The 22034-nt window shown below is 29.7% G+C and overlaps 9 protein-coding genes across 9 annotated transcripts; 4 read left to right on the plus strand and 5 right to left on the minus strand. All coding sequences in view use genetic code 12, as the record gives it.

Moving 5' to 3' along the window:
- Positions 1 to 24: 24 nt before the first annotated feature.
- DFJ63DRAFT_332667 (uncharacterized protein) lies at positions 25 to 1536 on the minus strand (the record flags this gene model as incomplete). The annotated part of the gene is made up of 1 exon (XM_064907717.1): positions 25 to 1536. One exon carries the CDS (start codon positions 1534 to 1536, stop codon positions 25 to 27), a length of 1512 nt encoding a protein of 503 aa, XP_064764512.1.
- A 210-nt stretch (positions 1537 to 1746) lies between these two features.
- On the plus strand, positions 1747 to 2865 carry SEC65 (RNA-binding signal recognition particle subunit). The gene has a single exon (XM_064903576.1). It carries the CDS (start codon positions 1939 to 1941, stop codon positions 2785 to 2787), a length of 849 nt encoding a protein of 282 aa, XP_064764513.1. The 5' UTR covers positions 1747 to 1938; the 3' UTR covers positions 2788 to 2865.
- Positions 2866 to 3789, minus strand: URA5 (orotate phosphoribosyltransferase). The gene has a single exon (XM_064903577.1). It carries the CDS (start codon positions 3601 to 3603, stop codon positions 2944 to 2946), a length of 660 nt encoding a protein of 219 aa, XP_064764514.1. The 5' UTR covers positions 3604 to 3789; the 3' UTR covers positions 2866 to 2943.
- A 1609-nt stretch (positions 3790 to 5398) lies between these two features.
- On the plus strand, positions 5399 to 8820 carry DFJ63DRAFT_15314 (cation-translocating P-type ATPase). The gene has a single exon (XM_064903583.1). It carries the CDS (start codon positions 5497 to 5499, stop codon positions 8749 to 8751), a length of 3255 nt encoding a protein of 1084 aa, XP_064764515.1. The 5' UTR covers positions 5399 to 5496; the 3' UTR covers positions 8752 to 8820.
- Positions 8765 to 10815, minus strand: DFJ63DRAFT_316469 (uncharacterized protein). Its single transcript, XM_064906694.1, has one exon. The coding sequence runs from the start codon at positions 10399 to 10401 to the stop codon at positions 8890 to 8892; it is 1512 nt and encodes a 503-aa protein (XP_064764516.1). The 5' UTR covers positions 10402 to 10815; the 3' UTR covers positions 8765 to 8889.
- Positions 10816 to 11266: 451 nt separating this feature from the next.
- VTC4 (Vtc4p) lies at positions 11267 to 14276 on the minus strand. Its single transcript, XM_064903591.1, has one exon. It carries the CDS (start codon positions 13790 to 13792, stop codon positions 11615 to 11617), a length of 2178 nt encoding a protein of 725 aa, XP_064764517.1. The 5' UTR covers positions 13793 to 14276; the 3' UTR covers positions 11267 to 11614.
- On the minus strand, positions 14277 to 16364 carry DAO2 (Dao2p). The gene has a single exon (XM_064903600.1). It carries the CDS (start codon positions 15934 to 15936, stop codon positions 14761 to 14763), a length of 1176 nt encoding a protein of 391 aa, XP_064764518.1. The 5' UTR covers positions 15937 to 16364; the 3' UTR covers positions 14277 to 14760.
- Positions 16365 to 17530: 1166 nt separating this feature from the next.
- On the plus strand, positions 17531 to 18193 carry CSH3 (Csh3p; the record flags this gene model as incomplete). Its single annotated transcript, XM_064905581.1, has 1 exon — positions 17531 to 18193. One exon carries the CDS (start codon positions 17531 to 17533, stop codon positions 18191 to 18193), a length of 663 nt encoding a protein of 220 aa, XP_064764519.1.
- Positions 18194 to 19308: 1115 nt separating this feature from the next.
- Positions 19309 to 20232, plus strand: DFJ63DRAFT_332676 (mitochondrial 54S ribosomal protein uL22m; the record flags this gene model as incomplete). The annotated part of the gene is made up of 1 exon (XM_064907718.1): positions 19309 to 20232. The coding sequence occupies one exon, from the start codon at positions 19309 to 19311 to the stop codon at positions 20230 to 20232; it is 924 nt and encodes a 307-aa protein (XP_064764520.1).
- Between the last annotated feature and the right edge of the window lie 1802 nt (positions 20233 to 22034).

Below are 22034 nucleotides of genomic sequence, written 5' to 3' on the forward strand. Positions count from 1 at the left end.
TGCCCTTTAAAAAAATAACCTTTATTATTCCTCGATTAAATATAATTTTCTTAATTTATTTAATCTTTCTAAACCTTCATTAATATCAAAATTTGTTTTCCTTTTAGTTGGAGTTGTCGTATCTAAACTATCATCATCTAAATGCATTTTATTACCATCAAATATCACATAATCACCATTAGGACCAATATTATTGGATGAGTTGATCATCATCTCCATCAAATATTGAAAAGTTTTCGTATGCATGGTTGGATCTGAAGTGGTTACATTATGGATATTACAACACCAAGGTTTATGTTCTGTGAATGGGTTGAATTTTTCTGGATCTATCGATTCTTCAACTTCATCGAATTGAGTTTCATCATGAGTTATATTTGAAGTGATGGGATAATTACATGGTGTAAGTATTTTTGAATTTGATAATTGTAAGTCTGGACTTTGTGAAACGTTTGATATTGGATTATGACTAGTGGAATTTAAAAATACTCTTTGATTACATTTATTACAGATTAATAATAAAATCAAATCATGAGAAAATGATTGAACATTTAATGACCATCCTAACATGGCTAATTTGTAATACCAACTTGGAGTATAATCCAATAGTATGGATAAGTTTTCTTTATTATCTTGAAAGTATCGTGATACTAACCATTCATTCGATACTTTTATAAATTGTTTAAAATGAACATCATCATCTTCATTAGATGCAATGCTTATATTATCAGCATATTCATTCAACGTTATTGAGTTATTGATTAGATTATGAAGGATTTTAAGATAATCTCGTATGAGTAATTCGTCACTATGATTTATATATGGTCTAGGATAATAAACTCCTTCTAAAGGAGTTTCAAAGTTTCTCCATGAACAATTTTTAGAATGAGCTTCTGTTTTGATTTGAATCCAGTATTTATCATGTAAAGCTTCATTCAACTCATCTTGTTGAGCACTGAATAATAAATCATCATTGATGATATCATATTGATAGTCTGATGATGAAAATACAGATCCTGTTGTTGATGATATCGGTATATTATCACTGAACTTTAAGATTACTTGTTGACTACATGAAGTACACATTAACTGATTCTTGACATTATTAGTTAATGAAAACGATACACATTTCCAACCATTTCTAGCACAGTTTAACTCATTGATTCTTTCTTCAAATGGTCTATGAGTTAATTCAGGAACTCTCCAATTCATAACATTAAAAGTCTTTAATCTCGTTATAAGGAATTCCGGATTATAAGGGTCAAATACCGTCATTTTCGAATGAATATTATCTATCGATTGATTCTGTTTATTGATTTTAGATTTATGATAACTATAATGATTCTTAGCTTTAACCTGTTGAAAATATTGAATATCAGGATGATTATTGAATGATGAACGATCTAACTTAGCGGAGGAAGAACCGTATGAACTTGATGGAGAAGGAGGGATATGGTTGTTGAATCTTGGACTTTCAAACGCATCCAAACAATCCTTCAATATCTTAGGAGTAGTGGACAGAATATCATCCATATTCATCTTGAATACAGACTCCATTTCCTCTTTATAATTTCAAAATCCACAGTTTAATAATTAATTTCAAATCCCATACATCTTATATTAATTTTTCTTTCTTTTAATCTGACACTTTTTCGTTTTTGTCAGTTGCGCAGACAAAAAAAACTGTGGATCCCTATTACGGACATTAAATTAATAAAAAATTGACATTTTTAAATTGTTTTGCGACAAAACCGACAATCTTTATCTAAACTGGTAGCGTCGCGTCACATGGTTTCAGGTCATGTGCTTTTTTCATCAATTTCTTTTTTTTTATTTTTTTCTTTGATCTTTTGACTGGAGTTGTTGAATATATATATCAAAAGATTGAATAAATATACCATTTCATTGTACATATCATACTATACAAATCGTTGTTCAGTCATGTCTAGGAAACCTCAGTTGGAAGAGATCGATGATGACGATATCGATAATATGGATTTAGATATCACTAAATTCGATCCAAACTTAAAGACACCTATTGCACCATTAAGACCAGAACCAGTAATTACTAGGTCACAAGATCAAGAACCACCTTTATTTCCTCCTTTACCTATAAATAATAATATGGTACCACCTGCACCTGTATCATCTTCAGGATCTAAAAATAGTGCCACTGATAAAGATGTGTTGGATACTAATAAATTAAGTAAAGAAGAAAGAGATCAAATCAAGAAATTTCAAATTGTATATCCATGTTATTTTGATTTAAATAGATCTCATGCTGAAGGTAGAAGAGTTTCTACAGATAGAGCTGTTGAAAATCCTTTGGCCAAAACCGTATCTGATGCATGTCGTTTCTTTGGTTTACCTGCTATATTGGAATTAGATAAATCTCATCCTCAAGATTTTGGTAATCCTGGTAGAGTAAGAGTAATGTTAAAAGATACTGATGGTGTTAGTTTAATTAATCCAAGATATAATAATAAAAGAAAATTATTAAATGATATTGCTCAATATTTAGAAGATCATCCAACTACTTTAGATAGTGTTGGTACTAAGAGTGGTATTGCTGTTCCATCAGATTTCCAAGGTTATGTACCAGAAGAACTTCCTCAAGTTAAAGGTCTTAGAATGAATACCATCGTTCCAATCCATTCATATTATACTTTAAAACATCCTATGACTCAATCAATTTACGATCCAGAACCTGAATTACCAGAACAACCTCAAATAAAAGCTCCTGTACCTCCTAAACAACAAAAGAAGAAAGTTATGAAGATTAGGGGATAGAAAATTTACCTCGCCTATTTCAATTCTAATTTATGATTTCAATCAATTGCATACGATCACTATTTTTAAACTTTTATAAAGAAAAGATAAAAACAACTGTATTTATACGTATATAAGCTAATATATATAACATTTTTTAATCAAAAGAGAATATTTTTAGTTCTTTGGAGAATAGTTAGCTCTGTAAGCTTCCATAGATTTGATTTCTTCTGGAGCAATCTTACCTTGTAAAATATTAATGATATCATTTAAAGTAACAATGGCAATAACTGGAACATCATATTTTTCAGAAACAGCTTGAGTAGCAGATTTATCTGAATCAGCAGTAGTTTCTTGTCTATCTAAGGCAATAATACATCCAGCAACAATACCATTTTCACCTTGAATGATTTGAAAGGCTTCATTGATGGCAGTACCAGCTGTAATAACATCATCAATGATTAAGATTTTTTTACCTTTTAATTCAGCACCTACAATTGAACCACCTTCACCATGATCTTTCTTTTCCTTTCTATTGAAAGCATAACCGATATCACCGTAATTTTCTGGATCTAATTCAGCTAATTTGGCAGCAGTAATGGCAACTAATGGAATACCCTTATAAGCTGGACCAAAAAGAATATCAAATTTAAGTTCAGATTTGATAATAGCTTTAGCGTATGAAGAAGCTAAAGTTGATAATAATTTACCAGTACTAAAGTAACCCAAGTTGAAGAAATAAGGAGATTGACGACCTGATTTTAAAGTGAAAGATCCGAATTTTAAAGCTTGAGATTCTAAAGCAGTGTTTAAAAAGTCAGTTTGATATGATTCCATTTTGAATTTGTTTTATAAATTAGCTTATCTATTTTGTATACAGTTACTTTTACCGAACTACCTCTTTTCTAAAATCCAACAATACTTTTAACCAATTGGCCAACCTTATTCTTGCTTTTTAGAAAAGAGGAGAGGAGAAGAGAGAAGAAGAGAAGAAGTAAAAGAAAATGAAAATAATGAATTGTGGATATTATTAATTAAAATTTTTTTTCATCTCTGCTTTGATAGTACAAATTTTTTAAATGGAGATCCCATCAAATTTATGAGTTGGTACACGACCACTTTATTTTGAAGGAGATATCTGGTAGCGATCACAAGACTATTAAATTGTTGATGATGTACATGTATAGTAATAGTTATAGTTAGTAGTAATGGATCCTAAACATGCTGTTACTTTCGTAGCAATACTACTTCAGATCATACCATACTATACGCAGAACCTGACAGTAACTATCTATATAACAGGTGGTGGTGCTTTGATGTTAAGTGTGCAAGGAATTCATAATACGTGGCATCGAAAGATTTGGAAAGATAAATCAAGTTTAGGTAGTAAGATGTGGGATTTAAGTTATAATATTCTAATAGTAGTTAGTTTATGTTTTATATCAATTGGAGTTTATCACAGCCAGTTACTTTAGGTGGTAATATGTATATTTATACTAGGTAATGAATGTAAAATAGACTGACTAATGTAAGTATACGCATAAATAGATAGCTAAAAGTTGTTTTTATAAGACATTAATAAATAAACTAATTAATAAAAGTAATTATTGATTTGAGTACTGAACTAGTCCTTTCGAACCTAAAATAAAATTTTAGACAAAGTAAGTTTGATTTAAAAAGGTAGTTAGAAATTGTATATGTAATTGAGTTTGTGTCAAAATCTTTGCGAATCTAGTTCTTTAAATTCAGCAATCGTCCACCCCTGTATTCTCATTCAGCCTAAGCTACATTATAGTCTTAAACCCTTACATACTATAAGCATTATAAACAACTAAACTCGAAGGAAATTGGTAAAACCTTGAAATCGATTTTCAAATTAAATTATAAATAAATACCGCAAACCAAATTTGCTAAACTAGCTGAAACTAAAATCCCAAACGCGCAAAATTTTCCTCAGCCTTATTTAGAACAGAAACATAAAATCTATGAAGAACAACACCCTCCCCCCCCTCTTCTGATCTCTGATGTCATAAGTACTAAAAATGTGGCAATATTCTCTCTTTGTTACTTCTATTCTTTAATTATATATAAATTCAAACTACCAGTGAAAGGGGAACTTAAAGTGAAAGTGACAATTTTGACTTTGTGTAATTTGAGCACTTTTTTTTGCAATCTTAAATGGGATTGGATGGTTGAAATATCAACATACAGAAGAACTTTAAAATAAAATACCTCTTAATAGGAAAGAAGAGTCTACTTGTAGTTTAATGCTTTGGGTTTTGAATTCTGTGTTCGTGTGTAGAAGTTTCACTGCAGCTAGTAACATCTTCGTATGTTTCCTTTTGGTGGGGGACGAGGCAATGCATATAAACATGTTTCCCAAATTAGTAAATAATTTATCATTAGCAATGAAATAAATTCCCTCAAGCTCGTTAATTATCTATTTGGGTGCAACTTTTCTAATTATGATTTTGAATTTCCTTATAACTTGTACATCTCCTTTTAACCATTGAAAAAGTTTAAATATTGTAAACGTTAGCTATATTCGAATCTGCTAAGAAGTATAGAGCCACGTCTTGAACTGTGAAAATATAACAAACTACAAATAAGATTAGTTAAGTCAAGTATAAATATTTATCATTTCCTACTCATTTTTATATACACTTGTTCATTATAACTCTAAAAGCTATCTATAATCAAAAAAATTTATAGATCCAACTAACTCTTAAAATGGATTCAACTTATACAAACTCAACTATTGCTAAACATGAAGACGATGCTTCTACTGCTATTAGTATTGAAGAAAACATTAGATTTGATGATGATGAATTAGAAAGAGGTAGAACCAAAGTTAGAGGTTCTAGAAGAAAAAGAAGACTTTCTATTCATAGAAAAGATAGTGGTGATATTTATACTATCAAAGAAAAGGTGAAACCTGAAGTTGTATTACCAACCTTATTCAAGACTGTATCGCACAAGATTGATAATGATCTTGAAAATGATACTAAACTTGAATCTCAAAACACAAAGTTTTCAACTTACACTTATAACGTTGATAATATTGAAACCATCGTTGCTAGATTCACCACCAGTTTGATTAATGGATTGAGTCCATTTCAACATGATGCAAATTTGAAAAAATATGGTGTCAATGTTCAATCAAAACCTCCTTCAGGATTGTTGAAGAAATTATTCATGTACTTCTTTGGTGGATTTGGAGCATTATTATTAGTTGGTGGTATATTGTGTATCATTTGTTGGAAACCATTAGGTCAACCACCGGCTATTTCTAACTTAGTACTTGGAATAATCTTATTGGTGATTTTCTTATTGCAAGCTATATTCAATTTCTTTCAAGATTTTTCCAGTTCAAGAGTTATGGATTCTATTCATAATATGATTCCTACTAAAACTACCGTTATTAGAGACAGTCAACCTTTAAACGTTGATTCAAAGACTTTAGTTCCAGGAGATTTGGTTAAATTCAATCTTGGTTCCAAAATTCCTGCTGATATTAGAATTATAGAATGTTCACCCGATTTAGCCTTTGATAGATCAATCTTAACTGGAGAATCAAGACCAATTCCAGCCACATCCTTCAGTGATCCTCCAAAATCAAATTATTTAGAAAGTGGATGTATCGCCATGCAAGGTACTTTTGTTATTAATGGTAGTGGTAAAGGGATCGTGGTTTCTATTGGTGATGAGACTATATTTGGATCTATTGCTAAAATGACTTCGAAACCAAAGAAAGGTTTAACTCCATTACAATTTGAAATAATTAGATTTGTCGGTTTAGTATCATTGATTATTATTACTTTGATGGTATTAGTTATTATCCTTTGGGCTTCTTGGTTACGCCATTCTTATCCTGGATGGATTAATGTCCCTACTTTAATTGTTGATTTGGTTTCAGTTGCAGTGGCTTTCATTCCAGAAGGTTTACCAATTGCTTTGACTACTTGTTTATTAATCACAGCTAACGAAATGAGAAAGAATAATATCTTATGTAAATCATTATCCGTGGTTGAAACATTAGGTTCAGTCAGTGTGTTATGTTTTGATAAGACTGGTACATTAACTAAGAATAATATGGTGGTTACCAATGTTAACAATGCATTAGAACAAGATACCGAAATTGACGACTATGATATTTCAATTGCCCAACATAACCAATTGCTTACTATTTCCACCATTTGTAATGAATCCAATATAGTCAATGATGTTTCAGTTGGTGGTAATGCAACAGATAGAGCCGTATTAAAGTTTGCAGCATCTAAAGCTAATGTAGAAGATATTAAGAATAGATGGTTAAAAAAATTCGAAATTCCCTTCAATTCAAAAGATAAGTATATGATTTCAGTGGTTGAATCATTCCAACAAGAACATTGGTCTGATATTGGTTTCAATACTGATTGTGTGGGATATGATGATGAATATTTAGTTATGGTAAAGGGTGCTCCAGATATCTTATTGGAAAGTTGTAATTATATGATGCAGACTAATTCCACCTTAGTTGAATTGACTCCAGATTTGAAACAACAAGTTCAATCACTTCAATTAAGATGGGCTAATGATGGTAAGAGAGTGATTATGTGTTGTTCAAAATTAATCCCTAAGAAATCTACTATTGATTTCAATTTAAAGCTTGAAGCTGCTAAAGAAATCAAACAATTGATTCAAACAGATTTGATCTTAATTGGAATGATAGCTATTGAAGATCCACCTAGAAGGGGTATTGAATCCGTGATTCAAAAATTAAGAACAGCAGGTATAAAGATAATCATGATCACAGGAGATTTCGAAGCTACCGGATTATCAATTGCCAAACAATGTGGAATCATCACTAATGATAAACATATTGATAAATATGAAGATTTAACTTATTATCATGATGAAAAGGATTTAGATGATGAATGTGAAAATGCCATCAGTATCACTGGACCAGATTTGAATAAATTAGATGAAGCTCAATGGGAGAATTTGATCACATATAATGAATTAGTATTCACTCGTACCACACCAGAACAGAAATTATTAATCATTAAACAATTTCAAAAATATAAACAAGTGATTGGTATGACAGGGGATGGAATCAATGATGCTCCTTCATTGAAACAAGCGGATGTTGGTATTTCCATCATGAATGCCAGTGATATTGCGAAAGAAGCAGCTGATTTGATTTTGATGGATACGGAAAATGATGATGATTTATTCAATGCTATAATCGAAGCTTTAAAATTTGGTAGATTAGTATTTGAAAACCTTAGAAAGACAGTGGGGTATTTATTACCCGCTGGTACCTATGCTGAATTATGGCCTGTATTATTGAATGTGATATTCGGAATGCCACAAATGTTATCATCATTTCTTATGATTATAATTTGTTGTTGTACTGATTGTATTGGAGCTATGATATTAGCTTACGAATCAAACGAAAGGAATTTATTATCCAAGAAACCAAGAAGTATCACTAAGGAAAGATTAGTTGATTTTAAATTATTATTACATTCATATTTCATAATTGGAACTTTCTACGCTTTCACTTCAATGTTAGTATCATTCTTAAATTTAAAAAGAAAAGGATACAGTTTTAGTGACTTTTCATTATCATATGGAAGTTATGAAACCTTATCATCAACAATCCAAGAAGATATCAATGTTTCATCTTCGATTTATTTTATTAATTTGGTATTCATGCAATTATTCAATTTATTATGTATGAGAACTCGATATCTCAGTATTTTCCAACACTCTCCCATGAAGAATAAGAAATTATTCATTGTCATGCCGATTGCAGTTGGTATAACGTTTTTCATTAATTATATCCCTGCTATTCAAAATGCAATGGGTACAGCTCAAGTTCCAGTTGAATATTATTTCATTGCTCTTGGATTTGGATTGGTGGTGTTTGTATATGATGAATGTAGGAAATTATTTTTGAGAAAGTATCCTAGCAGTATTGTTGCAAAATTATCATGGTGAGATATTATAAGTAGATATATATATATATATATATATCTATTAGTTATCTGAATTAAATAAATAGTTATGTATTTATGGAGAAACCTAATCTATATAACCAAAGTCTATATGGTTGCGAAAAATTATCAAATCCTTCAATTAAACATCAAGCGTGGCTTTAATCTTACCAAAACAATAATCTTTATACTCTTCCACATAACTTGCATTATTTAATTCAACCACTCCACTTAATTCACTAACAAGATTCCCATCCCCTCCTAAAATAACCATTCCTCTTGGCATTAAACTAACATCAGGGAATGGTTCAATGAATTTCAGATCAAGGAGATAACTAACAAGATTATTAGCAATTTGTCTTCCAGTATATGCGGCCCAACCTGCTGATTTTATAATGGGTTTTTCAATAAGATCACCAATGACGAAGAAATTCTCAATGGTGTGATTGGTGATGGTGTTTGATAATTGTAAATAATCATTGATTAAAAGATTATTTTGAGCAGTTTTGAATTGTTTTAATAATGGAGTGGAAAGGATTTCAATATTTGATTTATGACTATTACACCAATAATTTAAATTTGAATGAATGATTTTATTTTCAGAAGTGATTAAATCTCCATTGGATGATTCTTCTTTGATTCTGGTATTTAAAATGAGATTCACCTTTGATTTAATAAGAGTTTCTTTCACTTTTTGTTTAAATTCTAAACTTAACGGTTCAGGAGGGAAATTTTCATGAGGATGAATTAAATTGACGGTCTTAAGGGGGAATTTGCGTTTAATATCACTTGCTAATTCAATTCCAACTGCACCAGCACCAATGATTGATATGATATTATGATTTTCAATTTGAGTATAAGATTGAATCATTTCATTAATGAAATATGATGGAATATAAGCCAATGGAGTTGTAGGCCAAGATCTATCTTTACCAGTTGCCAAGATAACATAATCAAAATCAATCATTGCTTTTTCAGGTAAATCTGATGAGTTTGAATCAGTAGTGGTTAATGAATATTGAGCCTTGTTATCATCTAAATAAGTGACTTTACCATGAATGAAATTAATTTCAAATCCAAATTGTAAATTACCAACTCCATCAATATCATCTTCGATACTATAAGTTTCATCGTATTCAATATCATCAGATGCAGTACTATTACTTGCGATACTATTTGAGTTTCGTTTATTTAATCTTGAATGGAATTGATTTATGATTTGTAGATCTTGAGATATGATTTTATCAAATTTTAAACCTTTAAGATTATCATAATTAAGATATTGAGATTCAGCGAATTTTGGATCAACAATAGATTGAGGGATACCAATCACATTTAAGAGACCTGATTTTGGTTCGATTAACGTGATTGATACTCTCTTAGGAGGATAATTAGTTTGAGTTTGACCTATTTCATCATCATCAGGAGATAATAATACTTTTGAATATTGAGGAAGGGAACATCGATGTTTGAAATGATTTTTTAAACTTTTTAAACAACTTAAACCTGAATAGGAACCACCTACGATGAGGATATTGGTAGTGAATGCAATTGGTTTAGTATAACCTTCAATAGGTAAGATGGTAGGGTTTGAAAGTTGAGATATCGATTTGATAGTTGAAGTGGTAGTATTAGTTGTAGTGGTAGTTGACATGATAAAATCTATGATAAGTTATGATTTGGAGAATGAATATATAGATATGACTAAAGAGATGAAATCTTTAAGATTAATGCAGAAATGAAGAAAACAGTAGAAAGAACAAGGAAAGGAAAATGGAACAGAGTTATATATAAAAAGGATATGTCAGACAGTCCAAAAAAAAAACACCCACAGACAGACAGACAATCAATCAATCAATGGGGACGGTAACAACGAACAATGGAAGCGAAGCGAACAAGATAAGTGTCCTTATTCCAAGTGGTCCGATGTGGCAAAGCAGGACCCAGTACTAATCCAAGGTGTTTCACTGTACTTGATGAATGAATAACTTCTAATTCATCAAAAAGACAACAAAAATTAGCGGCCGTTTTTTCGTATTAAAATCCCAAAAAAAAAAAAAAAAATAAAGAAAGAAACTTTTATCTTTTTGATCTCTCCAAAAAATAACCGCTGTACTATGAGAAATAGAAATTGAGTGGAACTGTATATGAAATGACATACCGTAGATCATTTTTCATACTAGCATATACTATGGAACTTGGCTATATATAATAGTCATAGCTTAAATAGAGTTCCTCACGTACATGAAAGGCACAAGATCATCAGTTACAAGCGAATGGCGAGCCAAGATCAATCCAACTACAAATATAATCTACAACGTTAACTAAATTATAATTCGTATCATACACTAATAAGGTTTTAAAAATATTAATCTGATAATATAGAGATAAAAATGTCGTCTTCATCTTTGGTTTTAAAACTCAACAAAATGGAACAAGACATCAGACATTTACTCATACTATTATTACGACATCCGTAACTTCAACCCAAATGGGATGAGCTCTGACTTCTCCTGTATATAACTATTAAGCCATTCTCCTAATATCGGAAAACCCTCATGAATCCAATCAGTACGTACATATCCCTCCTGTAGCCTATTACAATGGAGTATTTTTATTTTATTTTACTTTATTTTAATAACTCAATTGCATCACATTAGTACGATATATTATTTGATATTATATATTTTCATTTTCATTTTTAATTAACATAGTGTAAAAAGTGTAAAAGATAAGACATAAATATGTATGTATGTTATATAAAAGTATGATAAGTGGAAAGAGTTTTTTTTTTAAAAGGTAATATTAATGAGTAATGAAATAAAAAAGAAAGTAACAACGAAAGAAATTTGATTTGATTTGATTCATTAATTTTCTAAGAATTTAAAAAGGAAAGTGGTAAATGTTGCTAAAAATATGAATAATGATATCATATTTGGTCCAAATTTATCAGCATATTGAACCGCATTCTTTTCTCTAATCATAACCACTCTCCAAAGATATCTATAAGTAGAATAAGTTAATGTGAATAAAGCAGTAATGAAAAATCCAATCGAAGCAGTTAAACTTGATCTGGTACCATAATTTAATAATGCAGTAGCAGTAGCACCTAAAATCATACCAATTGATAACCAACTTAAAAACGTTCTTTCATTAGCAAAATAAACTTTAGGTTCAATTCTAATTGGAATAGCAATAGTTTTACCTTTTGGTAATTTATCTTTAAATGTAGTATTTAAATCAAAATTTATACCTGGTTTAACTGTAAAAGTTCTATCATCATTAAAATAATATAAAAATTTCCCATATAAATGATAAAAGAATGTAACCACAGGTGAATCACCAGTTCTATTAGTATAAGTATTTGGTAATAATAATGGGGTAGTTTCTTCTAAATCTTCTTCTAATGGATTAATATCATTGGAAAAATGAACTCCAGTATATGATGATCCAGTTAATTCTTCTTCATCAAATTCTCCTCCTGATGTTGAAGTACCATTTAAAATATGATGATGAGGATGTAATTGTCTTTGAATACCATATTCTTGTTGAAGTTTTGGTTTTCTAATATCAACATCCATTTGAGTATGCCAAAATGGTAAAAGATCAACAAAATCAGTTAATAATGAAGCACCACCATGAATAAATTTAGAAAATTTAGGTACAGCTTCAACTAAATGGGATTGAATTAATTCTCTAATCCAAACTGGTGGTTCTTGACCTAATTGAGTTTGTAATTTAACTTCTAAAACAGCATATGGGAAACGACAAATATCTTTTTCAGGTAATTGACTAAATGGATAATCAACTCCAATATCCATTCTTCTCCAATTTCCATGAGTTCTATCATATCCATCAAAATCATCTTCTCTAACCATACTTAATTCAGTATCTAAAGAAATACGAACTCTGGCATCACCTGGTAATTGAAATGCAGTTCTATTATAAAATGATCTCATAACTGGTCTATATTTTTCTTTTAAAATACGATATTGAACTTCTTTAGCTAATCTTTCTAAATTATCAATTTCTTGAACTGATTTTTTACCTTCTCTTCTTGCTTTTTCAAAAGCTTGTTCAGCAGTAAAATCACCAGTTAAAAATGAATTAACTTTCTTTTCTTTTAATCCAAATCTAGCTTTAACTGATTTTTCACCAGTCCAATCTTCACGATGAGTTTTTCTTTCCACAAAGATTTGTTCTGATTTCATACCACCATACCATCTTAATCTAATAGCTTCTGCCCCTTCATCTTTTCTTAATCTACCATAATAAAGATCCATTTCTTTATTATCAAAATAAATTGAAGTAATGGCAGAATCTTCCGGTTCAAATTCTTTATCAGCATTAAAAACTAAAACAGGTAAATGTTTTAAAATAATTAATTTTAATTCAGTGATATTATCAGGATGAACCCAATATTTTGTTGTTTGTCTAACGAAATTTTGTTGAGATCCACCAGCTGATGAATCACCTTGTACTGGATTACCTCTAGTTCTAACTAAATCATATAATTTAGATAATTTAACAATTAAATTATCATAATTATCTTTATAAAACGCTTTAGCATTTAATCTAGCTTGAAAAATTGGTTTTAAATTAGATTTAGTAATTTTATCATGTTTTTTAATAATTTTTTGAAATCCAGTATAATTTAATCTAGTAAATTTAGCTAAATCATGAACATCAGCAATAATATCACTAACTTCTTCTTCTAATTCTTCAAAATCTTGTTCTTGAGGTGGATTTTTAACCGATGATGGATCAGCTTGATATTTATGTAAACCATCAACAACTTCATAAACAAACTTTTCAGATTCTTTAATACGACGATTAACTTCAGTGTTTTTAACTTTAGTGAAGGAATAGACTTTATCTAATTCAACTTCCAAAGAATTAAGAAATTCTTCTTCTAATTCATTAGACCATTCATAATCATTATCTTTTAAACCTTTTTTTAATTGATGTTTTAAATCATCGTAGGAGATATAGTAGAAACTGTAATCTTTAATGAGGGCCTTTCTTAAATGTTCACCGAATTTCATCCTTGGTATTTATTGATGGGATTGATGTTGGATGGGATGAGATGGGATGGGATATGAAGGTAGGAAATGTCAAACTAGATAGGACAATTCGAATCAATCAATCAAACAAATGAAGTCAATTCAATTCAATTCAATTCAAGTCAGTTAAAGTATTCCACAGAGATTGAGGATGACACACAATTAGATTGAATAAGCAAAAGAACCGCTAAAGGGATATATTGAAATTGAAATTTACAACACCCAATTGAAGTTGGTTTGTAAAAACTATCACCACCCATTTCTTCCCTTCAAATAATAATAACTTTAAATTGAGTGTATGCAGGACGTCAATGGTAGAAGTTTAAAATTAAGCATTAAAAATTGAATTCCTAGAAAGGAAAGCGCACGTGGGGGGTCCCTTCCTCCCTCTTCTGCCTTACGCAATTAGTGATAGCATCACATCGTAGGGGGATGAGAACATTGAGTACATCCACTAAATAGTGAATAAGTTTAACACACATACAGCGTTAATTTTATCATTTCATCTCGGTATTTTACATCATCTTATCATCTCGTATAATTAGTTTACCATATTAATTAATTCTTAGCTATTATAATATACGCTAAAGTTGCTATTGTTATAATATTTATGTAAATCTGACATTTGACAGCACCAGGATACAACATACCATAACCATTGATCAACTAGATATATATATATAGATAGTAAATCTTGGACCTTAGTAAATCATCATCATATTAAAATATCGTCAGTTAAACTGTTTCTATAGTAATAAAAATATTATCTACATACATACACGTTGTGATTGATTGGTTGATGGGCGATTGGTTGGTTGGTTGGTGCAGCAATATTTTCAGGTACTGTATAAAACACTTTCCCATTATGTATATATAGATATATATTAATTGTATGAGATGAGATGACATAATTATATATACGATGCTACCAAGTAATAACTTCTAATGATCTATAAATGACTATTTAAGTTATCAAATTCAATCAATTTCTTTAAATTATCACTTATAACAACTCCAGCTCCATAACTTAATTCATATCCCATTCCTCCTGCTCCATAATTATTCAACACATGATTCAATTTCTTGTTTTTAACATCCTTATATTCAATTGAATTATTAAATCCTCCAATTCTAGCAGGTCTAAATCCAACATTAATCCGCTTAATATCAAAATATTTCTCCCCAGTAGTGACATTAACTTTCATTAATTGAGGAAATAATTCTTTACCTCTACTAATCAATTGTTGAGTATCGGATTGTTTAACTGATTCATCTTCATCTTTAATTTGTTTAGTACCTCCTAAAATTATGCCTCCATTTAATGGTCTAGGGATTATAAATGTCCATAATCCATCTTTCAGTTGATGAGTTATAGTACGGTTTAAATAATAATCGGTAGTTGATGTTTGTGGTGGATCAATTAATAATGTTTGACCTCGAATTGGATAACTTTGATCATCATAATTAGAACTAGAAGTACCCGTGAAATATTGTAATCCTTTACCACTTGAATTGATAATAATTGGATAATTATCAATGATTTCATTGACTTCATTCAAACAGGATAATTTCCGTTGGATAAATCTTACTTTATCATTTTTATCTAAGATTTTATATAAATATTGTAAATAATGAGGAGCATTTAAAACCCAAGTTAAATAACTAGTACCAGAATTAATCTTAATCAAAGAATTGTCCTCCTTCAGTAAATGTTTGGGAAAATCTCGTTCATCTAATACTTTGAATTGATCTATATCTTCATAATATCCTTTATTCTTGACATCAATATCATCTCTTTCAAAAAATTCAATCCCTTTAACTAATTTAATCGAACTATCCTTAATTAAGCTTAATAATTTGAATTTCTCATAGGTTAATCTTGTCAATTTACTTTCATAATAATCTTGATCTGTTAAACTGGGGAATGGACGGAAATGAGCTCCTGCCCAAGGTGAAGTATACCGTTTATATTTGATTAAATCAGGATTGCTACGATCATGAGGTCCATATTCAGCAATGATATGAATGGTATAATCCAAATTATCAATGGTTTCTAATATGGCGTAAGCAGCCGATAATCCAATGATCCCTGCCCCAACTATAACTATATCGATATGTTTTGTCATTATGGTTGTATCAAAACTGATATGAAAAAGAAATAAGGGTAGATAACATTTTTTGGGGTCAATGAGAGATATATAAAAGAAGCAGCGATTTCAAAAACTACACAAAACCCCGAAGCGAGGAAAGGACTCATAATCAATTTCTGATTCGTTGCTTTTCATTTCTTGTCTTATTGCAAATTTAGTCACAAAATATTATACGATTCATGAACTGATTCAATACAATAATTATAAAGATAATTATATAGTTTAGTATCTCGTATGATTTGGTTGACAAGAATATATACGCAATCTTGATCGGTGAAATTGATTGCTTCTGTATCGTAAACTATATTTCTTGTCATTTGCGTTCTTTGAATAAGCTCTTTGTAAAAAATCATTCTATGATGAATCCTTCTATTTCAAACAAGATACTTAATTTGCATATACTGCCTTTAAGTTAGACTGGAATGAATTTGCTTGTGTTAATTTAAATTAACCCAGCACCTCGCAGCCACCGAATTCTTCTTTTTCAAAGGCTTTTTGTAAACATATTGCTCCTATTTACAAGTTTAAATATCAATTTCAAGTGACTGAACTCGATCAGCCTGTAAATCTATACATGAAGCTCATTGTATATTCAAATATTTACATATATAATGGATATGGACTTTAGCCGCATTTGAAAGTGAGGAAAAGATAAGTTCACACGAGTTTATATCCCCCCATTCTATATATAGTACTTTGGCACATAAAAGTAAAAGCCTCTTTTATATATATATAATTCCGAATTTCAATTAAATCTTACCAGACTATAAAGATAATTGGATTTCTCCAGTGAAAGAACAAATATTTACAATTAACAAACCATTGAATACGATGACAACAACGGAGGAGAAAACATTACATGAACCAATTGATTTATGGTCAAAAGTACCGTATGCTCTTGATTTCGTAATTCTATACGCAGGTTATCAGGAGAATTACACAGTTGCCATACTGTTAATCGTGGCAAGATTCAAACTTATTGAAATATTGAATGATAAGAATGTTAAAAATATGCCTTTATCTGTGATTCTTCAGTTATCTTTGGTGGCAATTATCCCTGCTTTGGGTATGGTGTACTTATATAAATAGCATTAAATAAGTATTGACTAAATAAATTAATCCAACTGTTTTAATTAAATTTGTTTTGTGTAAATTATCAACCCATTCGTTGTAGTTCACCGATAGATAACAGTTCTACGACATATATCAACTAGAGTCTTATTCCAACCAAGAAAATCGGCATAATGATACATAAGATCATACTCATGAATCAACTCATGTCCTCTTTACTCCATATTGATCATAAAAACAGTCACTGCCAAGAGTTAATCCATATATACTAAGTACAATTAATCTTTCCATGTTGTAATCAATCAGTTATCAAAAACTGTAAGGCAAAGGGCAAAAAAAAATGTGGAACAAAAAACGACAATGTTGAAAAAAAAAAAGACATCAAAATTGAGATAACTCTAAAAAAAATTACCAGCAAGGCAAATCAACTCTTTTTGATCTCTTTATATCAATCAATTGTCATTAGATATTTCTTAATCAATCTTCTACAATAACGAAAATGGCTTATAAAGATATCGTTCCTATTGGTAATGGTTTAATCATTGGTGCCACTTCCTTTGCTTTAGGGGTAATTTATGCTAATTTCCCTTATGATTTACAAACTTTATGGTTAGCTCATACTAGTGGAGATATCTTTGAAAATTCATTGAATCATTATAAAACTTGGGGTTCTGCTCCAGTTTATGTTCATTATATCTTTCATTTTGTTTTAGGTTTAGGATTTCTTGGATGTTTCATCAAATTATATAAACCAAATGAAGAAGCTAAATATTTTGAATATGGTACTTTAGCTTTATATATGGTTGCTGTTGTGGTTTATTTAACCAATTTAAGAGTTGGTGTTGCTTCTGCTGTGGCTGGTCAATGGGGTGATGTTGATTCAGGTACTGGTATTAATGTTATTGCTGCTTCTCAATTTTTAATTGTTTTAGTATTAATTGGTGTATTCATTTTACAAGGTGGTCTTTATTATGCTGAATGGTATGATAATAAATTAAAAGAAGAATTCTTTAAAAAGGAAGCTGAAATTGCTTCTAAAGCTGCTGTTGATGCTGGAAAACAACAAGAAGAAGTGGTTGGAGAATCAACTGGAGTTGAAACTGAAGCAAAAGAAACTGCTCCAACCAAGAAAACTAAAAGAATCATTAAAAAGAAAGTTTAATCTGATTGAACCTTTCTATTTTGTAGTTCTTATATAGTATTAGACGGTGTATGTTTTTTAACCTTTTGTTTTTATTATAGTATATCTATCTATCCATCCATCTCCCATAGTTAATCACTTTCTTAATATAAAATACTATGTATGTGTTATATGCAGTCACATACAAATTGAACCAATTAAAATTATTATCAAATTGGATTACCTGAGGAAGAACAAGAAACGAAAAAAAATCAAATATCTGAACTGTACAAATTAATAGTAAATATATTCATACAATATCATACATATATACATCATGTCTGATAAAGTTTGGGGAGATTATCCAGTATATTTCAAGCAGCCTATAAGAGTAAGTACATATCTTTTTAATTGATAACTGAAAGAGAATATTTAAAATACTAACATGAATCAATCTTATAGTGGGCCAGATATCATGCTCATACTAAACCACATTTCTTTTGGTCAGTGTTGTTAGGAGTATCAGCTCCATTCTTATTGTTGGCTACTCCTTTAAGAAGAAAGTATCTTTACGATGATCATGCTCCAATTCCTGTTGTTTATCCATTACCTACTAGAGCAAGAGATCCAAATTTATCTGGTTATGATGATTAAACAATCAACTCAAGTAAGGATGAAGGGACATGACGAGTGGAGTCCATACAGTGTAAATTATTCAAAATGGTTAGAACTAGTGATCTAGTGATGTTGACGTAGATGAAGTTGAACCCTACCAATACAGACTGAAAACCAGACAACCATCACCATCAAAAATACATACAATAATACAACAACATGCATTAATTTTTTTTCTTCGTTTTATTTGGAAAGCATTATACTTTCTAAATAACTTACATATATATCATTAACTATTATATATGATTTATATATACATATATTACATTTTATTTATTTCATTATTAGGATTGTAGATTACTGTTGTATGGATGTTGTTGATGTCTTACAGAAAAAGGTCGTGCACTAACCCCAAATAAAAAGTTCGAATGAAAAACGAAAAATTTTAAACAGTGTATATTGAAAATATTCAAATATCACACGAACCAATATCAACTTTCACTTCATCACATTTGGTTCATTCATTCATTTATAATTGAATAATGTTGGGGTTAGGAAGAAGATTTATAATAAGGTCATCTTCGTCCACTTTCGCCGGATCGAATTCAATCGTGGCGTCACTCACATCTAATCCATCATTCATCAATAATCATAGATCATTCAGTAATAGTGTTATAAGTCATAGTATTTTTGGAGATTTAACTCAAGCTAAAGAAACTAATATTAAAGAACTTGAATTACAAAAGAAAAAAGATGATATAACATCTGAAGAAGGGAAAGATTCTATTGAAGAAAGTAGTTTAAGTTTAGCTGAACAAGATAAAGATTTACAACAATATTATTTAGAAGAAGCTCATAAAGCTCAAATTAAAATTGAAAAGTATATTACTCCATTAAAACAAGAATTATTTAATCAAGTTGTTTCCAAATATGGATTCTATAAAAATAATAAAGTCATTAATAATAATTCGAATGATAAACTTTATAAACTTTCATTAAATAAAGAAGAAATTGAATTATTAGAACCATCAATTTATTTAAAATCATATCGTATTAAATCATCATTAAAGAAAGCTACTCAAGTGAATCGTTTTGTTCGAGGATTAAATGTTAAAAATGCTATAAATCAATTACATTTCAATCCAAAAAAGATGTCTACAGAATTAGAAATTTTATTAAAGAGAGGAATTAAACAAGCACAAGAATTAGGTATTGATGAAGATTCACTTTATATTGATAGTTTATGGGTTGGAAGTGATGGAGATTGGAGAAAAAGACCTGATTGGAAAGGTAGAGGTAGAGTTGGACTTATAAAACATTCATGGGTTCATTTAAAAGTGGTTTTAAAAACCAATCAAACTCAATTAAGAAGACAATGGGAAAAAGATCAAAATTATTTAAAGCCAAGAATGTTTTTAAATAATGAACCATTGAATTTCAAAGTAAGACCTTATTATAAGTGGTAGGTTGAGTTTGGATTTGATTTGATTTCATTTATTGTGTTGACAATATAAAGGATGATAATAATTCAAACTAACGCTTTAGGAAGGGATGTAATACATAATTTAGCATATATAAATCATATAAATAGCTTTTGAATAATACCATTTTGTACATAGAAATATAATAGTATTTAATAAAGATTGATAAACCATATTAAAATGTATAATTGCAACCAAATGGTTCCAGTAAAGCGTATAGATTAAGAAGTATAGAACATAAATTCTTGCTTATATAAGATATTACATAATCCCTAACAAAAGTCACCTCACAAAAAAGATAAAGGCAGAAAGAGTGTATAGTATGGGGGGATTTAAGGTAAGCCACTTAGAAATTATTAGGGGGGTGTAACATATCAAACGATTGAGTCATTTACCTATGATACTAATTGACGATCTGTAGGACTTTGTAGCGTAAATTCCGCATTATATAATAATAGTTGAAACATTATTACATCGGGTGATAGGATTAGTTCTTGCATATAGATATAGATGATGACGACAAGTAAGTAAGGAAGGAAGGAAGGAAACTAAAACTGAAATGAGATGATTAAAATATGGAGATAGAGGAAGAGGGAGAGAGGGGGAGGGGGTGATCTATAATTGAATAGAACAAATAGCAACTAGAAGACATTTAGTTACCGAAATATATTAAAAAAGAGTGGTTTTACGAAAGGAGTAATTTAACCCAGAGTATGAAGGTGTAGAGAGTAAGTTAAATAGCAAGTGGAAGAGGAGACGGGACATTTTTGGTTTTGGTTTCTTTTTCTGAATTTAGTAGCGGTGGTGTTTTTCTGACTTTTTGTCTTTTTTTTTTAGTTTTAGCTTAAACTTTAGTATTTTTATGTGATTATTGTCATTTTGTAAATCTATTTGATTTAGAAGCAAAGAATGAAAGTAATGATGATCAGTCAGTAAGTTTATCAGGCGGTTAATCAATTCGGGTCAGACATAAAATAACAGAATAGACAAAAGTAAACTAATTGCAAATAACGAGAATCGAAACAGACAGACAAAATATAATTCCGCAAATATAACGGAAGTAGTAATAGTAATAGTAATAGCTGTAGTAATTGTAATTGTAATTGCGAATAGCGTACTTAAGTAGTTACCTCATCTCTTTATCTATAGATATTTATCAATCCCCCTTCGGAAACATGTTGCTAAATTATGTAACACTACTCATTGAATCATATATACAAACCAAAAGTGATTTAATGTCTTGACCGTATATTGTTCTTTTATCGTTTCATTTGATATGCGATAGGATTTAAATCTATGTGAGTTATTTAAACAATTGTTCTATTTATTTATTTATGTCTGATAATTTTTATTTTTTTATTATTTAATTTTTTTATTTTTTTTAGTGGTTAGTGATTCCATTGCATTATTCCTAAATGAGAATCCTTTTATCCTTATAAGAGAGACTCCAGTTTTTCTTAAATTACATACATTTTAGGCGGTTAAATTTTAATAAATTGTCTGCATTTGTTTTAAATTTTATAATTTATTTATACAGTTATGTTTCTCCGTAGCTTGCAAGGTTAAAGTCATAACAACAACAACAACAACGACAAGAAGCACCACTACAACTTATCATCATTCATTGTATGATTCTAATTATATAAAAATCTTAAAGGTAATTACTATATGGTCACTGTAGTTAATTGAACTGAATGACCTTGTGCTAAGTTTGGTTGTGTGTCTCTTACCTTACATTACATTTTGCTTTGCCTTTGCCTTTGTTTTGATATATTTTGTCTTTGCTT

The sequence above is a fragment of the Scheffersomyces coipomensis genome, assembly GCF_036884675.1.
Source record: "Scheffersomyces coipomensis strain NRRL Y-17651 chromosome Unknown DFJ63scaffold_1, whole genome shotgun sequence".
In the NCBI taxonomy this organism is placed as follows: domain Eukaryota; kingdom Fungi; phylum Ascomycota; class Pichiomycetes; order Serinales; family Debaryomycetaceae; genus Scheffersomyces; species Scheffersomyces coipomensis.